Source organism: Babylonia areolata, chromosome 7 (genome assembly GCF_041734735.1).
Source record: "Babylonia areolata isolate BAREFJ2019XMU chromosome 7, ASM4173473v1, whole genome shotgun sequence".
In the NCBI taxonomy this organism is placed as follows: Eukaryota; Metazoa; Mollusca; class Gastropoda; order Neogastropoda; family Buccinidae; genus Babylonia; species Babylonia areolata.
The window spans coordinates 209,761-232,500 of NC_134882.1; the positions used below are offsets into that span (position 1 = coordinate 209,761).

Sequence of the window (22,740 nt, forward strand, 5' to 3'; positions counted from 1 at the left end):
TTTATCAGCTGTTCCAGCTCATCTGGCAACATGAGGCAGTTCCACAGGACTTCAAAGATGCTTCCATCATACACCTGTACAAGCGCAAAGGAAATCGTCAGGCCTGTGACAACCATCGTGGAATATCCCTGCTGTCTGTCGCAGGCAAGACTCTGGCCAGAGTGCTACTCAACCGTCTCATAGCGCACCTTGAGCAAGGTCTCCTACCAGAGAGCCAGTGTGGCTACCGGAAAGGACGCGGGACTACCGACATGGTGTTTGCTGCCAGGCAGCTCCAGGAGAAGTGTCAGGAACAGAACGCTGACCTTTACTCCACCTATGTTGATCTGACCAAGGCCTTCAATACTGTTAGCAGAGATGGCCTTTGGAGAATCATGGCGAAGTACGGATGTCCCAGAAAGTTCATCACCATCATACGGCAGCTACACGATGGGATGCTGGCCCAAGTCCAAGACAATGGAGAGACTTCAGAACCATTCCCTGTCTCCAACGGAGTCAAGCAAGGGTGTGTTCTTGCCCCCACCCTGTTCAGTCTCATGTTTTCAGCCATGCTGACAGATGCCTTCAGAGACGCTGACGTAGGCATTGGCATCAGGTACCGCACAGATGGCTCACTCTTCAACTTCAGGAGGCTTCAAGCAAAAACCAAGGTGAGGACAGACACCGTCAACAACTTCCTGTTTGCTGATGACTGCTTTGGGTTACGCTGCTGGTCAGGCATCTGTTTGGCAGATGTGGTGTAGCGTATATGGATTTGTCCGAACGCAGTGACGCCTCCTTGAGCTACTGAAACTAAAACTGAAACTGATGACTGCGCTCTCAACGCTGCCTCCGAAGCTGACATGCAGCACAGTGTTGACAAGTTCTCTGCTGCCTGTGACAACTTTGGCCTCACAGTCAGCACAAAGAAGACTGAGGTGATGCACCAGCCAGCTCCAGGAAAGCCTTATGTTGAACCAAACATCTTCATCAACGGGCAACGACTGGACAAGTTCACATACCTGGGCAGTACACTCTCTCGCACAATTGACATCGACGACGAGGTGAATGCCACACTCGCCAAAGCCAGTGATGCCTTCGGCAGACTCCATAAGAACGTTTGGAACAGGAGAGGCATCACCCTGGAGACGAAGCTCAAAGTATACAAGGCCATAGTTGTCACCACACTGCTCTATGGATGTGAATCTTGGATGGTCTACAAACACCACACCAAAAAGCTGAACCACTTCCACACCACCAGCCTCAGAAAACTTCTCAGCATAATGTGGCAAGATTGACAGAGTGAGGAATGTGCTATTCAAAGGACATGTTAAGGAATGTTCTATTCAAAGGACAGGATGAGGAATATGCTGTTCAAAGGATATGTTAAGGGATGTTCTATTCAAAGGACAGGATGAGGAATATGCTGTTCAAAGGATATGTTAAGGAATGTTCTATTCAAAGGACAGGATGAGGAATATGCTGTTCAAAGGATATGTTAAGGAGTGTTCTGTTCAAAGGACAGAATCTGCTCAAAGGACAGAGTGAGAAATATGCTATTCAAAGGATATGTTAAGGAGTGTTCTATTCAAAGGACCGAATAAGGACTATGCTGCTCAAGGACAGAGTGAGGAATGTGCTATTCAAAGGATATGTTAAGGAGTGTTCTATTCAAAGGACCGAATAAGGACTATGCTGCTCAAGGACAGAGTGAGGAATGTGCTATTCAAAGGATATGTTAAGGAGTGTTCTATTCAAAGGACCGAATAAGGACTATGCTGCTCAAGGACAGAGTGAGGAATGTGCTATTCAAAGGATATATTAAGGAGTGTTCTATTCAAAGGACTGAATAAGGACTATGCTGCTCAAGGACAGAGTGAGGAATGTGCTATTCAAAGGATATGTTAAGGAGTGTTCTATTCAAAGGACCGAATAAGGACTATGCTGCTCAAGGACAGAGTAAGGGATGTAATATATATTGTTAAAAGGGCAGAGCAAGAATTGTAGCCATCACTACAAACAGAGAAGAGTCAGCACTGGTCTTTATGTTACTCAGACAATAAGCATTGTATTCAATACTGTTCAGAAGGTAGAATATGAGTGTAACAGATGCTGTCCAAAGGATTTGATAAAAACCAAAGTCTGCACTGTTAAAATGTTCAAACTGGCATTGTTTACAATCAAGGCAACTTCAACAGCCTCACAGGGGCTATATCAAAAGGACTTGAGGATCAAAATTACCAATCTTGAATCTGATTGGTTGAAACAGCACAATGTGACAGATGAAACTGTTGAATAGACTTGCATATGTTTCTGTGGTTTATGCAGGGAAAAGTTGCATGAATATATGTTACAAAGAAAGGCAGTGACTTTACTGGCTTCACAGATGAAACAATAATTATTTGGCTTCAGCACAGATATTTTTTTCTGAAATACCCACAGACACAACTTGACCCATGCAGACAATCTCATGCATGGATGCACCCTGTAATTTCCTCTGTTTTGCAGTGGATTGAATGTCCCATGTCAGTCTGGGAACATGCTGTGTCTTGTCTTTTCTGTGTTCTGACATAATTACACAAAGTTTATATTACTCCCCTCCCTCACCAACCCCCCACACAAAAGTACATAGCTCAATTCTTCAGACAGTCACAATGACAGATTATATGCACATATGCCAGCATTCTGCTGCAAAGTCAGAAAGGTGGCAAAATGGTGACAAAGGAAATGTGTGTGACAGCTACTCTTAAAAGACTTACAGCGGTGTTAGGGTTAGGTTAGGGGCTAGGGTTAGGGGCTAGGGTTAGATGGAGGAGGATGTGAATTGAACACCGCCTTGGGCAGAATAAGCATGAGTGTTGTCCATCACTGAACACCGCCTTGGGCAGAATAAGCATGAGTGTTGTCCATCACTGAACACCGCCTTGGGCAGAATAAGCATGAGTGTTGTCCATCACTGAACACAGCCTTGAGCAGAATGAGCATGAGTGTTGTCCATCGCTGAACGCCGCCTTGGGCAGAATGAGCATGAGTGTTGTCCATCGCTGTGCAACAAGCTTGAGGGATCTCTTGAGTGCATACTTCAGATCTCTTTGTTCTTTGCAGATTTCATCATCCTTTACTTTTCATCTTGTGCAAAGTGCATATAAAATACATTTTTAGTTATCTTCAGGTGTGTGTATCTGTCAGTGCTTTGTTGTGGAGGGGGTAGGGGGGTCTGTAATTGTGCGTTCAATGACTGCAAACAAATGTTACGTGATGCTACTTATAATTTTGGTTTGTTCTTTCATTTTGGGGGTTTGTGGTATTGATAGATTCTGATATAGGAATACTACTACTAATGATAGTAGGCCTCCTTCGGTCATGGCTGACCATGAATAGAGTATATCCGACCTAATGTCTAATTGGGCTGTCTGCTTGGACCAAGCAGCGTCGCCTGTGACTGTAGAGACCAATGCCAGAGAGACAGTCTCTGTCGCAGCGATCACATGTGTAAGCTGATGCTGGTCTGTTGGCTGCCGTCCCTTTTCTGCGAGCTCGCTTTTCTGCTGCAGCAGCTGACAGTTTGTCTTCACCAATCTGTAGCTGATTCTTGAGAGTGCTTCTCCATCTGTTGTGGTCATCTGCAAGATCCTCCCAGGACTCAGTGTTGATCTCAAGTGCCTTCATGTCATGTTTGCAAACATCTTTGTATCGCAGCTGTGGGCAGCCGATGCTTCTCTGCCCCGTGGCAGTGAACAGCACAGTAGAGAACAGCACTAATGATACTGATAGTAATAATAATGATAATTACCGGTAGTATCTATACAGCACTGAATCTTGTGAAGAGACATATCAAAGGTGCGTTCACACCAGTCATTCAGTGACAAGCATGCATAACTCTAAACTTGAGGAAGTGCACGTCTTCTTCCAGACTGCATGCTGCTTCTGGAGTCGTTCTGCTACCTGCCCGGCAGGGAAGGCGAGGCCATCAACCAGGAGACGCACAGCCACGTCACCAGCTACACCTGGAACATCTTCTGCATCCTGGCCGACATCATCGACATCGCTCTCATCAAGCTCAACATCCCTGTCATCATCTCCAACAGCTGCCCACCAGATTTGGGTCAGTGACAGTTGATGGTCGTTGTGTTGTGTTGTATTGAATTGTATTGTATTACATTGTGTTGTATTGTGTAGTGTTGTATTGTGACAAAGCCGATGAGATCCAGGGATATGCTGACAGGCACGATATGAAGAGGTTCTATGATGCCTTAAAAGAAGTCTACGGTCCCACATCCTCAGGATCATCCCCCCTCCTCAGTGCAGATGGGAATACCTTGATCACCGAGAAGGAGAAAATTCTCGAACGCTGGGCTGAGCACTTCAACAGTGTCTTAAATCGCCCTTCCTCCATAAATGATGAAGCCATAGACCGGCTCCCACAAGTCCCCATCAACGAAGCACTGGACGATCCGCCAACACTTCTTGAGACCCAGAAAGCAATCCGTCTGCTATCCAGTGGCAAAGCACCTGGCTCAGACTCCATACCAGCAGAGGTCTACAAGGATGGAGGCACTGTGCTGACTGAGAAGCTCCATCAGCTGTACTCACTCATGTGGAAAGAAGAGACGATCCCCCAGGATTTCAAAGATGCATCTATCATTCACCTGTACAAGCGAAAGGGGAACCGGCAAGCCTGTGATAACCATCGGGGCATTTCCTTGCTCTCTATCGCAGGCAAGATACTTGCCAGGATCATACTAAACCGCCTCACAGCACACCTTGACCAAGGTCATTTGCCTGAGAGCCAATGTGGATTCCGGAAAGAGCGCGGAACCACCGACATGGTGTTTGCTGCAAGGCAGCTGCAAGAGAAATGTCAGGAGCAAAATGCTGCTCTGTTCTCCACCTATGTTGACCTCACTAAAGCCTTCGACACTGTGAGTAGAGAGGGACTGTGGAAGATCATGGCCAAGTACGGATGCCCTCGGAAATTTATTTCCTTGGTCAGCCAATTCCATGAAGGCATGCAGGCTCGAGTCCAGGACAATGGTGAAACATCTGCTCCTTTTGCTGTCACAAATGGTGTCAAGCAAGGCTGCGTCCTGGCTCCAACACTGTTCAGCCTCATGTTCTCTGCAATGCTTACTGATGCCTTCAGAGATGGCGATGTTGGAATCGGCCTAAAGTACCGAACAGATGGCAAGCTGTTTAACCTCAGAAGGCTTCAAGCAAAAACGAAGGTCATGACAGACATCATCAGAGACTTTTTGTTTGCTGATGATTGTGCCCTCAACGCTGGATCTGAAGCTGACATGCAACTCAGCGTGGACAAATTTGCCACTGCCAGCAGGAACTTTGGCCTTACCATCAGCATGAGGAAAACTGAAGTTCTCCATCAGCCAGCCCCAGGGAAACCCCACATTGAGCCCAACATCACAGTCAACGGTCAGAGACTCAGTGTGGTGGAGCGGTTCACATACCTTGGCAGCACACTGTCACAAAATGCGACCATTGACGATGAAGTGAACGTCAGGATTGCAAGAGCAAGCGCAACTTTTAGTAGACTCTATGCAAATGTTTGGAACAGAAGAGGCATTGGTCTTGAGACCAAACTAAAGGTGTACAGAGCAGTAGTTCTCCCCACACTACTGTACGCCTGCGAAACTTGGACAGTGTACCAACGACATGCCAAGAAGCTGAACCACTTCCACACAACATGCCTCAGGAAGCTACTGAACATCAAGTGGCAAGACAGGACCCCAGACACGGAGGTGCTTGCAAAAGCCACCCTTCCCAGCATCTTCACCATCCTGATGCAGTCCCAGCTTCGCTGGGCTGGACACGTGGCGCGCATGCCAGACCATCGGCTGCCCAAAAGGCTCTTCTATGGCGAGCTGCAACAAGGGAAGAGATCACACGGAGGTCAGAAGAAGCGCTTCAGAGATACTCTGAAAGTCTCTCTGAAAGCGTTTGATATCAACCCTGACTCCTGGGAGGAATCTGCAGCGGACCGTGACAAATGGTGCACTGCTGTGCACAAAGGTGCCAAGTTGTGCGAGGCCAACAGGACTGCTGCAGCTGTTCAGAAGAGGCAGGCCAGAAAGTCACGGGCAAACAAGCTCCCTGACAATGATATGCCTGTCTTTGTCTGCCCCAACTGTCAGCGAACATTTCGTGCGCAGATTGGACTATTCAGCCATCTGCGCACTCACAGATAGATTCATGAGCATCCCCCCCCCACCACCCTCCCCCCATCCCCCAGCTGGATGACAACGATGGTCATCATCGATCTCGATGGACACACACCACCACCATTTGTGTCGTGCATTGCTGTTTCAGTTTCAGTTTCAGTAGCTCAAGGAGGCGTCACTGCGTTTGGACAAAACTATATACGCTACACCACATCTGCCAAGCAGATGCCTGACCAGCAGCGTAACCCAATGCGCTTACTGTGTTGTGCTGTGCTGCGCTTTGTTGTGTTGTGCTGTGCAGTGTTTTGCTGCACTGTGTTTGTTGTGTTTTGCTGTGTTGTGCTGTACTGTGTTTGTTGTGTTTTGCTGTGTTGTGCTGTACTGTGTTTGTTGTGTTTTGCTGTGTTGTGCTGTACTGTGTTTGTTGTGTTTTGCTGTGTTGTGCTGTACTGTGTTTGTTGTGTTTTGCTGTGTTGTGCTGTACTGTGTTTGTTGTGTTTTGCTGTGTTGTGCTGTACTGTGTTTGTTGTGTTGTGCTGTACTGTGTTTGTTGTGTTTTGTTGTGTTGTGCTGTACTGTGTTTGTTGTGTTTTGTTGTGTTGTGCTGTACTGTGTTTGTTGTGTTTTGTTGTGTTGTGCTGTACTGTGTTTGTTGTGTTTTGCTGTGTTATGCTGTACTGTGTTTGTTGTGTTTTGCTGTGTTATGCTGTACTGTGTTTGTTGTGTTTTGCTGTGTTATGCTGTACTGTGTTTGTTGTGTTTTGCTGTGTTGTGCTGTACTGTGTTTGTTGTGTTTTGCTGTGCGGTGTTTTGTTGTGTTGTGCTGTACTGTGTTTTGTTGTGTTTTGCTGTGTTGGCTGTACTGTGTTTGTTGTGTTGTGCTGTGTTGTGTTTGTTGTGTTTTGCTGTGTTGTGCTGTACTGTGTTTGTTGTGTTGTGCTGTGTTGTGTTTGTTGTGTTTTGCTGTGTTTGTTGTGCTGTACTGTGTTTGTTGTGTTTTGCTGTGTTTGTTGTGCTTTGTTGTGCTGTGCTGTACTGTGTTTGTTGTGTTGTGCTGTACTGTGTTTGTTGTGCTGTACTGTGTTTGTTGTGTTGTGCTGTACTGTGTTTGTTGTGTTTTGCTGTACTGTGTTTGTTGTGTTTTGTTGTGCGGTGTTTTGCTTTGTTGTGCTGTACTGTGTTTGTTGTGCTGTGCTGTGTTGTGCTGTACTGTGTTTGTTGTGCTGTGTTGTGTTGTGCTGTACTGTGTTTGTTGTGTTTTGTTGTACTGTGTTTGTTGTGTTGTGCTGTACTGTGTTTGTTGTGTTGTGCTTTGTTGTGCTTTGTTGTGTTGTGCTGTACTGTGTTTGTTGTGCTTTGTTCTGTTGTGCTGTACTGTGTTTGTTGTGTTTTGTTGTGTTGTGCTGTACTGTGTTTGTTGTGCTTTGTTGTGTTGTGCTGTACTGTGTTTGTTGTGCTTTGTTGTGTTGTGCTGTACTGTGTTTGTTGTGTTGTGCTGTGTTTGTTGTGTTTTGCTGTACTGTGTTTGTTGTGTTTTGCTGTGTTGTGCTGTACTGTGTTTGTTGTGCTTTGTTGTGTTGTGCTGTACTGTGTTTGTTGTGCTTTGTTGTGTTGTGCTGTACTGTGTTTGTTGTGTTTTGTTGTGTTGTGCTGTACTGTGTTTGTTGTGCTTTGTTGTGTTGTGCTGTACTGTGTTTGTTGTGTTTTGCTGTGTTGTGCTGTACTGTGTTTGTTGTGTTGTGCTGTACTGTGTTTTGTTGTGTTTTGCTGTGTTGTGCTGTACTGTGTTTGTTGTGTTGTGCTATGCTGTGTTTGTTGTGTTTTGCTGTCTTGTGTTTGTTGTGTTTTGCTGTACTGTGTTTGTTGTGTTTTGCTGTGTTGTGCTGTACTGTGTTTGTTGTGTATTGCTGTGTTGTGTTTGTTGTGTTTGGCTGTACTGTGATTTGTTGTGTTTGTTGTGTTTTGCGGTGTTGTGTTTGTTGTGTTTTGCTGTGTTTATTGTGCTGTACTGTGTTTGTTGTGTTGTGCTGTACTGTGTTTGTTGTGTTTTGCTGTACTGTGTTTGTTGTGTTTTGCTGTGTTGTGCTGTACTGTGTTTGTTGTGTTTTGTTGTGTTGTGCTGTACTGTGTTTGTTGTGTTTTGCTGTGTTTGTTGTGCTATACTGTGTTTGTTGTGTTGTGATGTACTGTGTTTGTTGTGTTGTGCTGTACTGTGTTTGTTGTGTTTTGCTGTGTTGTGCTGTACTGTCTTTGTTGTGTTTTGCTGTACTGTGTTTGTTGTGTTTTGTTGTGTTGTGCTGTACTGTGTTTGTTGTGTTTTGTTGTGTTGTGCTGTACTGTGTTTGTTGTGTTTTGCTGTGTTTGTTGTGCTATACTGTGTTTGCTGTGTTGTGCTGTACTGTGTTTGTTGTGCTTTGTTCTGTTGTGCTGTACTGTGTTTGTTGTGTTTTGTTGTGTTGTGCTGTACTGTGTTTGTTGTGCTTTGTTGTGTTGTGCTGTACTGTGTTTGTTGTGCTTTGTTGTGTTGTGCTGTACTTTGTTTGTTGTGCTTTGTTGTGTTGTGCTGTACTGTGTTTGTTGTGCTTTGTTGTGTTGTGCTGTACTGTGTTTGTTGTGCTTTGTTGTGTTGTGCTGTACTGTGTTTGTTGTGCTTTGTTGTGTTGTGCTGTACTGTGTTTGTTGTGTTTTGCTGTGTTGTGCTGTACTGTGTTTGTTGTGTTGTGCTGTACTGTGTTTTGTTGTGTTTTGCTGTGTTGTGCTGTACTGTGTTTGTTGTGTTGTGCTGTGCTGTGTTTGTTGTGTTTTGCTGTGTTGTGTTTGTTGTGTTTTGCTGTACTGTGATTTGTTGTGTTTGTTGTGTTTTGCGGTGTTGTGTTTGTTGTGTTTTGCTGTGTTTATTGTGCTGTACTGTGTTTGTTGTGTTGTGCTGTACTGTGTTTGTTGTGTTTTGCTGTACTGTGTTTGTTGTGTTTTGCTGTGTTGTGCTGTACTGTGTTTGTTGTGTTTTGTTGTGTTGTGCTGTACTGTGTTTGTTGTGTTTTGCTGTGTTGTGCTATACCGTGTTTGTTGTGATGTGCTGTACTGTGTTTGTTGTGCTGTACTGTGTTTGTTGTGTTGTGCTGTACTGTGTTTGTTGTGTTTTGCTGTGTTGTGCTGTACTGTGTTTGTTGTGTTGTGCTGTACTGTGTTTGTTGTGTTTTGTTGTGCGGTGTTTTGCTTTGTTGTGCTGTACTGTGTTTGTTGTGTTTTGCTGTGTTGTGCTGTACTGTGTTTGTTGTGTTTTCCTGTACTGTGTTTGTTGTGTTTTGTTGTGTTGTGCTGTACTGTGTTTGTTGTGCTGTGCTGTGTTGTGCTGTACTGTGTTTGTTGTGCTTTGTTGTGTTGTGCTGTACTGTGTTTGTTGTGTTTTGTTGTGTTGTGCTGTACTGTGTTTGTTGTGCTTTGTTGTGTTGTGCTGTACTGTGTTTGTTGTGTTTTGTTGTGTTGTGCTGTACTGTGTTTGTTGTGCTTTGTTGTGTTGTGCTGTACTGTGTTTGTTGTGTTGTGCTGTACTGTGTTTGTTGTGCTTTGTTGTGTTGTGCTGTACTGTGTTTGTTGTGTTGTGTTGTGCTGTACTGTGTTTTGCTGTGTTGTGCTGTACTGTGTTTGTTGTGCTGTGTTGTGTTGTGCTGTACTGTGTTTGTTGTGCTTTGTTGTGTTGTGCTGTACTGTGTTTGTTGTGTTTTGCTGTGTTGTGCTGTACTGTGTTTGTTGTGTTTTATTGTACTGTGTTTTTTGTGTTGTGCTGTACTGTGTTTGTTGTGTTGTGCTTTGTTGTGTTTTGTTGTGTTGTGCTGTACTGTGTTTGTTGTGCTTTGTTATGTTGTGTTGTACTGTGTTTGTTGTGCTTTGTTGTGTTGTGCTGTACTGTGTTTGTTGTGCTTTGTTGTGTTGTGCTGTACTGTGTTTGTTGTGCTTTGTTGTGTTGTGCTGTACTGTGTTTGTTGTGTTTTGTTGTGTTGTGCTGTACTGTGTTTGTTGTGTTTTGTTGTACTGTGTTTGTTGTGTTGTGTTGTACTGTGTTTGTTGTGTTGTGCTGTACTGTGTTTGTTGTGTTGTGCTTTGTTGTGTTTTGTTGTGTTGTGCTGTACTGTGTTTGTTGTGTTGTGCTATGTTGTGCTTTGTTGTGTTTTGTTGTGTTGTGCTGTACTGTCTTTGTTGTGTTTTGTTGTGTTGTGCTGTACTGTGTTTGTTGTGTTGTGTTGTGCTGTACTGTGTTTGTTGTGTTTTGCTGTGTTGTGCTGTACTGTGTTTGTTGTGTTTTGTTGTGTTGTGCTGTACTGTGTTTGTTGTGTTTTGCTGTACTGTGTTTGTTGTGTTTTGCTGTGTTGTGCTGTACTGTGTTTGTTGTGTTTTGTTGTGTTGTGCTGTACTGTGTTTGTTGTGTTTTGCTGTGTTGTGCTATACCGTGTTTGTTGTGCTGTGCTGTACTGTGTTTGTTGTGTTGTGCTGTACTGTGTTTGTTGTGCTGTACTGTGTTTGTTGTGTTTTGCTGTGTTGTGCTGTACTGTGTTTGTTGTGTTTTGCTGTACTGTGTTTGTTGTGTTTTGTTGTGCGGTGTTTTGCTTTGTTGTGCTGTACTGTGTTTGTTGTGTTTTGCTGTGTTGTGCTGTACTGTGTTTGTTGTGTTTTGCTGTACTGTGTTTGTTGTGTTGTGCTGTACTGTGTTTGTTGTGCTGTGCTGTGTTGTGCTGTACTGTGTTTGTTGTGCTTTGTTGTGTTGTGCTGTACTGTGTTTGTTGTGTTTTGTTGTACTGTGTTTGTTGTGTTGTGCTGTACTGTGTTTGTTGTGTTGTGCTTTGTTGTGTTTTGTTGTGTTGTGCTGTACTGTGTTTGTTGTGCTTTGTTGTGTTGTGCTGTACTGTGTTTGTTGTGCTTTGTTGTGTTGTGCTGTACTGTGTTTGTTGTGCTTTGTTGTGTTGTGCTGTACTGTGTTTGTTGTGTTTTGTTGTGTTGTGCTGTACTGTGTTTGTTGTGTTTTGTTGTACTGTGTTTTTTGTGTTGTGTTGTACTGTGTTTGTTGTGTTGTGCTGTACTGTGTTTGTTGTTTTGTGCTTTGTTGTGTTTTGTTGTGTTGTGCTGTACTTTGTTGTGTTGTGCTGTACTGTGTTTGTTGTGTTGTGCTATGTTGTGCTTTGTTGTGTTTTGTTGTGTTGTGCTGTACTGTGTTTGTTGTGTTTTGTTGTGTTGTGCTGTACTGTGTTTGTTGTGCTTTGTTGTGTTGTGCTGTACTGTGTTTGTTGTGCTTTGTTGTGTTGTGATGTACTGTGTTTGTTGTGCTTTGTTGTGTTGTGCTGTACTGTGTTTGTTGTGTTGTGCTGTACTGTGTTTGTTGTGCTTTGTTGTGTTGTGCTGTACTGTGTTTGTTGTGTTTTGCTGTGTTGTGCTGTACTGTGTTTGTTGTGCTTTGTTGTGTTGTGCTGTACTGTGTTTGTTGTGCTTTGTTGTGTTGTGCTGTACTGTGTTTGTTGTGTTTTGCTGTGTTGTGCTGTACTGTGTTTGTTGTGTTTTGTTGTACTGTGTTTGTTGTGTTGTGCTGTACTGTGTTTGTTGTGTTGTGCTTTGTTGTGTTTTGTTGTGTTGTGCTGTACTGTGTTTGTTGTGCTTTGTTGTGTTTTGCTGTACTGTGTTTGTTGTGCTTTGTTGTGTTGTGCTGTACTGTGTTTGTTGTGTTGTGCTGTACTGTGTTTGTTGTGTTGTGCTTTGTTGTGTTTTGTTGTGTTGTGCTGTACTTTGTTGTGTTGTGCTGTACTGTGTTTGTTGTGTTGTGCTATGTTGTGCTTTGTTGTGTTTTGTTGTGTTGTGCTGTACTGTGTTTGTTGTGTTTTGTTGTGTTGTGCTGTACTGTGTTTGTTGTGCTGTGTTGTGTTGTGCTGTACTGTGTTTGTTTTGCTTTGTTGTGTTGTGCTGTACTGTGTTTGTTGTGTTTTGCTGTGTTGTGCTGTACTGTGTTTGTTGTGTTTTATTGTACTGTGTTTGTTGTGTTGTGCTGTACTGTGTTTGTTGTGCTTTGTTGTGTTGTGCTGTACTGTGTTTGTTGTGCTTTGTTGTGTTGTGCTGTACTGTGTTTGTTGTGTTGTGCTGTACTGTGTTTGTTGTGTTGTGCTGTACTGTGTTTGTTGTGTTGTGCTTAGTTGTGTTTTGTTGTGTTGTGCTGTACTTTGTTGTGTTGTGCTGTACTGTGTTTGTTGTGTTGTGCTATGTTGTGCTTTGTTGTGTTTTGTTGTGTTGTGCTGTACTGTGTTTGTTGTGTTTTGTTGTGTTGTGCTGTACTGTGTTTGTTGTGCTGTGTTGTGTTGTGCTGTACTGTGTTTGTTGTGCTTTGTTGTGTTGTGCTGTACTGTGTTTGTTGTGCTTTGTTGTGTTGTGCTGTACTGTGTTTGTTGTGTTTTGTTGTGTTGTGCTGTACTGTGTTTGTTGTGTTTTGTTGTACTGTGTTTTTTGTGTTGTGTTGTACTGTGTTTGTTGTGTTGTGCTGTACTGTGTTTGTTGTGTTGTGCTTTGTTGTGTTTTGTTGTGTTGTGCTGTACTTTGTTGTGTTGTGCTGTACTGTGTTTGTTGTGTTGTGCTATGTTGTGCTTTGTTGTGCTGTGCTGTGTTGTGCTGTACTGTGTTTGTTGTGCTTTGTTGTGTTGTGCTGTACTGTGTTTGTTGTGTTTTGTTGTGTTGTGCTGTACTGTGTTTGTTGTGCTTTGTTGTGTTGTGCTGTACTGTGTTTGTTGTGCTTTGTTGTGTTGTGATGTACTGTGTTTGTTGTGCTTTGTTGTCTTGTGCTGTACTGTGTTTGTTGTGTTGTGCTGTACTGTGTTTGTTGTGCTTTGTTGTGTTGTGCTGTACTGTGTTTGTTGTGCTTTGATTGTGTTGTGCTGTACTGTGTTTGTTGTGTTTTGCTGTGTTGTGCTGTACTGTGTTTGTTGTGCTGTGTTGTGTTGTGCTGTTTGTTGTGTTTGTTGTGCTTTGTTGTGTTGTGCTGTACTGTGTTTGTTGTGTTTTGCTGTACTGTGTTTGTTGTGCTGTGTTGTGTTGTGCTGTTTGTTGTGTTTGTTGTGCTTTGTTGTGTTGTGCTGTACTGTGTTTGTTGTGTTTTGCTGTACTGTGTTTGTTGTGCTGTGTTGTGTTGTGCTGTTTGTTGTGTTTGTTGTGCTTTGTTGTGTTGTGCTGTACTGTGTTTGTTGTGTTTTGCTGTGTTGTGCTGTACTGTGTTTGTTGTGTTTTATTGTACTGTGTTTGTTGTGTTGTGCTGTACTGTGTTTGTTGTGTTGTACTGTGTTTGTTGTGTTGTGCTGTACTGTGTTTGTTGTGTTGTGCTTTGTTGTGTTTTTTTGTGTTGTGCTGTACTGTGTTTGTTGTGCTTTGCTGTGTTGTGCTGTACTGTGTTTGTTGTGATTTGTTGTGTTGTGCTGTACTGTGTTTGTTGTGCTTTGTTGTGTTGTGCTGTACTGTGTTTGTTGTGTTTTGTTGTGTTGTGCTGTACTGTGTTTGTTGTGTTTTGTTGTACTGTGTTTGTTGTGTTGTGTTGTACTGTGTTTGTTGTGTTGTGCTGTACTGTGTTTGTTGTGTTGTGCTTTGTTGTGTTTTGTTGTGTTGTGCTGTACTTTGTTGTGTTGTGCTGTACTGTGTTTGTTGTGTTGTGCTGTGTTGTGCTTTGTTGTGTTTTGTTGTGTTGTGCTGTACTGTGTTTGTTGTGTTTTGTTGTGTTGTGCTGTACTGTGTTTGTTGTGTTTTGCTGTGTTGTGCTGTACTGTGTTTGTTGTGTTGTGTTGTGCTGTACTGTGTTTGTTGTGTTTTGCTGTGTTGTGCTGTACTGTGTTTGTTGTGTTTTGTTGTGTTGTGCTGTACTGTGTTTGTTGTGTTTTGCTGTACTGTGTTTGTTGTGTTTTGCTGTGTTGTGCTGTACTGTGTTTGTTGTGTTGTGCTGTACTGTGTTTGTTGTGTTGTGCTGTGTTGTGCTGTACTGTGTTTGTTGTGTTTTGTTGTGTTGTGCTGTACTGTGTTTGTTGTGTTTTGCTGTACTGTGTTTGTTGTGTTGTGCTGTGTTGTGCTGTACTGTGTTTGTTGTGTTTTGCTGTGTTGTGCTGTACTGTGTTTGTTGTGTTGTGCTGTACTGTGTTTGTTGTGTTTTGTTGTGTTGTGCTGTACTGTGTTTGTTGTGTTTTGTTGTGTTGTGCTGTACTGTGTTTGTTGTGTTTTGCTGTACTGTGTTTGTTGTGTTGTGCTGTGTTTTGCTGTACTGTGTTTGTTGTGTTTTGCTGTGTTGTGCTGTACTGTGTTTGTTGTGTTTTGCTGTGTTGTGCTGTACTGTGTTTGTTGTGTTTTGCTGTGTTGTGCTGTACTGTGTTTGTTGTGTTTTGTTGTGTTGTGCTGTACTGTGTTTGTTGTGTTTTGCTGTGTTGTGCTGTACTGTGTTTGTTGTGTTTTGCTGTGCTGTGCTGTGCTTTGTTGTGTTTTGCTGTGCTGTGCTGTGCTTGTTGTGTTTTGCTGTGCTGTGCTTGTTGTGTTTTGCTGTGTTGTGCTGTGCTGTGTTTTGCTGTGTTGTGCTGTTCTGTGTTTTGCTGTGTTGTGTTTTGCTGTGTTGTGTTTTTCTGTGCTGTGTTTTGTTGTGTTTTGCTGTGCTGTGCTTTCCAGTGTCATGTTGTGCTGTGTTGTGCTGTGCCGTGTTTGTGTGCTGTGCCATGTTGTGCTGTGCTGTGTTTCTTTAATGTGCTGTGCTGTGTTCATTGTGCTGTGCTGTGCTGTGCTGTGTTTGTTGTGATGTGCTGGGTTGTGTAGTGCTGTGCTGTGTTTGTTGTGCTCTGCTATGCTGGATTGTGCAGTGCTATGCTGTGTTTGTTGTGCTGTGCTTTGCTCTGCTGTGCTGGGTTGTGCAGTGCTGTGCTGTGCTGTGTTTGTTGTGCTGTGCTTTGCTTTGCTGTGCTGGGTTGTGAAGTGCTGTGCTGTGCTGTGCTGGGTTGTGCTGTGCTGTGCTGTGTTTGTTGTGCTGTGCTTTGCTCTGCTGTGCTGGGTTGTGAAGTGCTGTGCTGTGCTGTGCTGTGCTCTGCAGTGCTGGGTTGTGCTGTGCTGTGCTGTGTTTGTTGTGCTGTGCTTTGCTCTGCTGTGCTGGGTTGTACAGTGCTGTGCTGTGTTTGTTGTGCTGTGCTTTGCTCTGCTGTGCTGGGTTGTGCAGTGCAGCACAGTGCAGTGCTTTGCTGTGTTGTGCTGTGCTTTGTTGTGCAGTGCCAAGCTGTTTGTTGTGTTTTGCAGTGCTGTGCTGTGTTGTGCTATGCTTTGTTATGCAATGCTGTGTTGTGCTGTGCAGTGCTGTGCTTTACTGTGCTGTTCAGTGGTGTGCTGTGTTGTGCTTTGCAGTGTTATGTGTTGCTGTGTTGTGTTGTGCTGTATTGTGCTGTGTGTTGCTGTGCTGTGCTGTATTGTGCTGTGTGTTGCTGTGCAGTGCTGTGCTGTACCATGCTTTGCTGCTTTGTGCTGTGCATTTTTGTTTTGTGCTGTACAGTGCTGTGTTGTGCTTTACTTTGCTTTGCTGTACTGTGTCTTGCTTTGCTGTGCTGTGTCATGCTGTGCTGTGTCTTTCTTTGCTTTGCTGTGTCATGCTGTGCTGTGTCATGCTGTGCTGTGTCTTTCTTTGCTGTGCTGTGTCATGCTGTGCTGTGTCATGCTGTGCTGTGTCTTTCTTTGCTTTGCTGTGTCATGCTGTGCTGTGTCTTTCTTTGCTGTGCTGTGTCATGCTGTGCTGTGTCTTTCTTTGCTGTGCTGTGTCATGCTGTGCTGTGTCTTTCTTTGCTTTGCTGTGTCATGCTGTGCTGTGTCTTTCTTTGCTTTGCTGTGTCATGCTGTGCTGTGTCATGCTGTGCTGTGTCTTTCTTTGCTTTGCTGTGTCATGCTGTGCTGTGTCATGCTTTGCTTTGCTGTGTCATGCTATGCAGTGCTGTGCTGTGCTTTGCTGTGCTATGCTCTGCTGTGTTATGCTGTGATGTGCTGTGTTTCTTGTGTTGTATTTTGTTCTATTCTGTTTTGTCACAACAGATTTCTCTGTTTGAACTTTCGTGGGAAGAACATGTGACCACAGTGTGGTGCCACTGTTCATGGGAAGAGATGTGACCACAGTGTGGTGCCACTGTTCATAGGAAGAGTGTGTGACCAGTGTGGTGCCACTGTTCATAGGAAGAGTGTGTGACCAGTGTGGTGCCACTGTTCATAGGAAGAGATGTGACCACAGTGTGGTGCCACTGTTCATAGGAAGAGATGTGACCACAGTGTGGTGCCACTGTTCATAGGAAATGTGACCACAGTGTGGTGCCTCTGTTCATAGGAAGAGATGTGACCACAGTGTGGTGCCACTGTTCATAGGAAGAGTGTGTGACCATTGTGGTGCCACTGTTCATAGGAAGAGATGTGACCACAGTGTGGTGCCACTGTTCATAGGAAGAGTGTGTGTGACCAGTGTGGTGCCACTGTTCATAGGAAGAGATGTGACCACAGTGTGGTGCCACTGTTCATAGGAAGAGATGTGACCACAGTGTGGTGCCACTGTTCATAGGAAGAGATGTGACCACAGTGTGGTGCCACTGTTCATAGGAAGAGATGTGACCACAGTGTGGTGCCACTGTTCATAGGAAGAGATGTGACCACAGTGTGATGCCACTGTTCATTGGAAGAGATGTGACCACAGTGTGGTGCCACTGTTCATAGGAAGAGATGTGACCACAGTGTGATGCCACTGTTCATAGGAAGAGATATGACCACAGTGTGGTTCCACTGTTGTTTTTCTGTGTGCAAGTGTGTGTGTTTTTCTATTAAAGTGGATTTGACAACAGTAATGAAGATAGTTTACTTGTTTACTTAGCAACTCTTGACAACAGTAAAAAAGATAGTTTACTTGTTTACTTAGCAACTCTTGACAACAGTAAAAAAGATAGTTTACTTACTTGTTTACTCAGCAACTCTTGACAACAGTAATGAAGATAGTTTACTTACTTGTTTACTTAGCAGCTCTTGACAACAGTAATGAAGATAGTTTACTTACTTGTTTACTTAGCAGCTCTTGACAACAGTAATGAAGATAGTTTACTTACTTATTTACTGAGCATTGACAACAGTAATAAAGGAAGTTTACTAACTTATTTACTTACTATTTCATTGTCTATCATGTCTATTTTAGGCCAGTCTCTGAAGATGGTTTGCTGAGTGGAAATTACTTAGAAAGTCTTTTATAATGTCAACTTTGTGTTTATAATCTAGTCTGAAGAATAGGGTTTATCAGCGTACCTGCTTGTCTGGCCAGCACAGTGTGAATAATATGGTTTATCAGTGTACCTGCTTGTCTGACCAGCACAGTGTGAAGAATAGGGTTTATCAGTGTACCTGCTTGTCTGACCAGCACAGTGTGAATAATAGGGTTTATCAGCATACCTGCTTGTCTGACCAGCACAGTGTGAAGAATAGGGTTTATCAGTGTACCTGCTTGTCTGACCAGCACAGTGTGAATAATAGGGTTTATCAGTGTACCTGCTTGTCTGACCAGCACAGTGTGAATAATAGGGTTTATCAGCGTATCTGCTTGTCTGACCAGCACAGTGTGAATAATAGGGTTTATCAGTGTACCTGCTTACCTGACCAGCACAGTGTGAATAATAGGGTTTATCAGCATACCTGCTTGTCTGACCAGCACAGTGTGAATAATATGGTTTATCAGCATACCTGCTTGTCTGACCAGCACAGTGTGAATAATAGGGTTTATCAGCATACCTGCTTGTCTGACCAGCACAGTGTGAATAATATGGTTTATCAGTGTACCTGCTTACCTGACCAGCACAGTGTGAATAATAGGGTTTATCAGCATACCTGCTTGTCTGACCAGCACAGTGTGAATAATAGGGTTTATCAGCATACCTGCTTGTCTGACCAGCACAGTGTGAATAATAGGGTTTATCAGTGTACCTGCTTACCTGACCAGCACAGTGTGAATAATAGGGTTTATCAGTGTACCTGCTTGTCTGACCAGCACAGTGTGAATAATAGGGTTTATCAGTGTACCTGCTTACCTGACCAGCACAGTGTGAATAATAGGGTTTATCAGTGTACCTGCTTGTCTGACCAGCACAGTGTGAATAATAGGGTTTATCAGTGTACCTGCTTACCTGACCAGCACAGTGTGAATAATAGGGTTTATCAGCGTATCTGCTTGTCTGACCAGCACAGTGTGAATAATAGGGTTTATCAGTGTACCTGCTTACCTGACCAGCACAGTGTGAATAATAGGGTTTATCAGCGTATCTGCTTGTCTGACCAGCACAGTGTGAATAATATGGTTTATCAGCGTATCTGCTTGTCTGACCAGCACAGTGTGAATAATAGGGTTTATCAGCGTATCTGCTTGTCTGACCAGCACAGTGTGAAGAATAGGGTTTATCAGCGTATCTGCTTGTCTGACCAGCACAGTCTGAAGAATATGGTTTATCAGCGTACCTGCTTACCTGACCAGCACAGGGGACTTTTTAAGGTGAAGGAGAGTTGTGCAGTCTCTTCTCTACCCTCTCGCCTTCTTGGGGCTCATTGCCCCTCAGGTGCAGTAGCTGCCAGGTGCAGGACGGCCCCAGGAGGTGCAGCTTTGTTGTTTGGAGTGTCTGTCTCCTACAGGGATGGCTGACCAAGGCTGAAGAGCTCCCTCTGCCCTGCTGTCTGCCCATGACTGGAGGTTTGGTTTGTAGAGTGCTTAGAGCTTGGTCTCCGACCGAGGATAGGTGCTTTATAAGTATCCATATCAATCAATCAATCAAAAATATATTTGGGGAAAAACATTTTTCACTTAAGAAATATTGTGATGGTGGTGGTGCTGCTGATGGTGATGACACCAGTGACCATGTTGCAGTGAACACATCCATTGGTTGTATCCACAATTGGCATTCCCTGCTGGACGAAGACGACCGTCAGACGGTGTGCACTCTGTGCAACATGTGCTGCGAACATGGCAGTCGCTGTGAGTACAAGGGCATGCCCTGTCAGCGCCTGCGACAGTCGGCCTGCGGCACCAAAGTCACTGGATGTAAGGACTGTGGGATCTGCAAGTCATGTGCTGATGAACTGTGGGTGAGTGCAAGTAACCTTCTCCTCTTATGTGTTGTTCACAAAGCCTTTATTTGGAATGGGTAAAATGATCATTACTTTTAAGTCTTTAGAAATCTGGAAATCAAAAATCCAGATGTTATCCAGTTCGTTTGATCCTGTTTGAAATATTTCTAGGAAAGCAAGACAGAGACAGTAGGAAAGCTTCCTTTATATAAAAAAAAAATTGCAATAGGTGGGAGAGAGAAAGAGAGAGAGGTGGGGGGGGGGGAGGAGGGATTAAAAGGCAAGTGAAACTTTATTTTAGATCATTGGCATTTAACTGCCATGTCACTTATTGTTTGAGTTCCAAAAATGATTTAGTTACCACTCAGTCTCACAGCTTGCATGAAGTCACAAATAATGCTCTTTGCACAAATAATGCTCTTTGCACAAATAATGCTCTTTGCACAAACTCTCTCTGTGGTTCATTCTTTTGTATCACAAGACTTATCATGGATGACAATTCTTATCCTGCTATGTAGACAGCCATATTCTGTTTTTGGGTGTCCCTCAGTAGTTTGACATCAAAGATTCATTTAAAGATTTTGTTGGAACAGTATGTGCTCATGGACGAGTGAAGTCTGATGTTGTCTGCCGTGTTTGCAGACGGTCCGCACGTTCCTCCGACCCTGCTGCGAGGTGTCGAGCAATGAAGAGAAACGAAATCAGCGAGTTGTGCCTCTCAACTCCACCACATTTGACGAGGTTTCCTGCACCAACTTCGACACCCTGGTTACCCCCCTTTGCTTGCAGAAGACGTAAGAAGGAGTTTGTTTTTGTTCTTTGTTTATAATTTTTCTTTCTTTAATGTTCATTTTCAGATTGATTAGTCGCTTTATGATAATTGTGAACCTCTGTTGTCATCATCATTCTCATCATCATCATTCATACTTGTGTTAAGATATTGGTTCATTTAAGGTGTATTCCAAACACAGTTAATCATGTATGGAAGGGCAATAAATTGACTGCATGAAGTGTGTGCAAATGTTTCAGAGATCCAAGACCTTGAAACATTTAAAATGGGCTCACTTTAAACAGACTCCGAAAGCTGTTGACAATAGATACTGAGCTTTGGATCACCATCAGTCCTGGTTTGATATAGAACAGTCTGTTGACAGTAGATACTGAGCTTTTAATCACCATCAGCCCTGGTTTGATATAGAACAGTCTGTTGACAATAGATACTGAGCTTTTCATCATCATCAGCCCTGGTTTGATATAGAACAGTCTGTTGACAATAGATACTGAGCTTTTAATCACCATCAGCCCTGGTTTGATATAGAACAGTCTGTTGACAATAGATACTGAGCTTTTCATCACCATCAGCCCTGGTTTGATATAGAACAGTCTGTTGACAATAGATATCAGCTTTTAATCACCATCAGTCCTGGTTTGATATAGAACAGTCTGTTGACAATAGATACTGAGCTTTTCATCATCATCAGCCCTGGTTTGATATAGAACAGTCTGTTGACAATAGATACTGAGCTTTTAATCACCATCAGCCCTGGTTTGATATAGAACAGTCTGTTGACAATAGATATCAGCTTTTAATCACCATCAGTCCTGGTTTGATATAGAACAGTCTGTTGACAATAGATACTGAGCTTTTCATCACCATCAGCCCTGGTTTGATATAAAACAGTCTGTTGACAATAGATATCAGCTTTGGATCACCATCAGTCCTGGTTTGATATAGAACAGTCTGTTGACAATAGATATCAGCTTTTAATCACGATCAGCCCTGGTTTGATATAGAACAGTCTGTTGACAATAGATACTGAGCTTTTCATCACCATCAGCCCTGGTTTGATATAGAACAGTCTGTTGACAATAGATACTGAGCTTTTCATCACCATCAGCCCTCGTTTGATATAGAACAGTCTGTTGACAATAGATATCAGCTTTGGATCACCATCAGTCCTGGTTTGATATAGAACAGTCTGTTGACAATAGATATCAGCTTTTAATCACCATCAGCCCTGGTTTGATATAGAACAGTCTGTTGACAATAGATACTGAGCTTTTCATCACCATCAGCCCAGGTTTGAAATAGAACAGTCTGTTGACAATAGATACTGAGCTTTTCATCACCATCAGCCCTGGTTTGATATAGAACAGTCTGTTGACAATAGATACTGAGCTTTTAATCACCATCAGCCCTGGTTTGATATAGAACAGTCTGTTGACAATAGATACTGAGCTTTTAATCACCATCAGCCCTGGTTTGATATAGAACAGTCTGTTGACAATAGATACTGAGCTTTGGATCACTATCAGCAGCACAACAGAAAAACGATGGTTGTGTTTCTGAAAGAGATAATTGTCCTCCTCCATCATCTTCATCGCCATCACCATCATCATCATTATCACCATTATTTTTGTTGTCTGTTGACTGGAACCAAGTTTATTTAGATAATGATGTCCTCCTCCATCATCTTCATAGCCATCACCATCATAATCATTATCACCATTATTTTTGTTGGCTGTCAACTTGAACCAAGTTTATTCAGATAATGATTGCTTTGGTCTCAGCTGAACTGATCTGTTTGGTGGCTTACAGTTAATCTTTTTTTTTTTTTTTTTTTTTTTTTTTTTATTTGTTTGTTTTTAGGTTGGACACAAGCTGTAAAGCAAAATCCCTTTACTGAATTATAGACAATAAAATGTGTGTGTTCATATCTGTGTATTCATATTTGTACAATGTGAAGACAGTTGATCCAGCGGATATCAATGCCTTAATACCGATGCCCGTTCAAAAACAATGTTTGTGGTCATGTTTTTTAGTTGCTGTTTTTCTCACAATGATATTTTGAGAAGTTGGCATCATTGTGATGTATAATATGTATGAATGTTATGTTGTGTGCGGAGTCTTTGTATTTGCATGTATGTAATTCACTATTTGTGTGATTAAAAAAAAAGAAAAAGAAAAAAAAGTGCAAGATTATTCATGTAAGCAGTCATTCTGACATATAAATGCATGTTTTGCACATAAGTGTTTATATTGTACAGGACATATAAGCATGCTTTACCTTGAAAAGAACCATATCAGTTGAATTATTACTGTTGTTATTATTATTGTTATCATCATCATTATTATTATCATCATCATTCACATCATTATTATTGGTTGTTTTTTTGACTCACTTGTGTAAACAAAGTGAGTCTATGTTTTAACCCGGTGTTCGGTTGTCTGTGTGTGTGTGTGTGTGTGTGTGTGTGTGTGTCTGTCTGTCTGTCTGTCTGTGTGTCCGTGGTAAACTTTAACATTGACATTTTCTCTGCAAATACTTTGTCAGTTGACACCAAATTTGGCATAAAAATAGGAAAAATTCAGTTCTTTCCAGTCATCTTGTTTAAAACAATATTGCACCTCTGGGATGGGCACAAAAAAATTTAAAAAAAGAAGCCTAATTATATGCAAACTGCATTTACTGTTATATTT

General features: G+C 42.8%; 1 protein-coding gene across 7 annotated transcripts in view; it reads left to right on the forward strand.

Annotated features, from left to right (window-relative positions):
* The window catches only part of LOC143283637 (uncharacterized), a 393,825-nt gene that overhangs the window by 148,579 nt on the left and 222,506 nt on the right, over positions 1-22,740 (forward strand). For all 7 annotated transcript variants that reach the window (XR_013055424.1, XR_013055425.1, XR_013055423.1 and 4 more), the window contains 3 exons: positions 3,893-4,084; positions 19,060-19,277; positions 19,902-20,053. Coding sequence is in view for 4 of the 7 variants with exons in the window: in XM_076589820.1 (XP_076445935.1) it covers positions 3,893-4,084; positions 19,060-19,277; positions 19,902-20,053 (562 nt within the window). In the remaining 3 variants the exon portion in view is untranslated. The remainder of the gene's footprint in view (positions 1-3,892; positions 4,085-19,059; positions 19,278-19,901; positions 20,054-22,740) is intronic.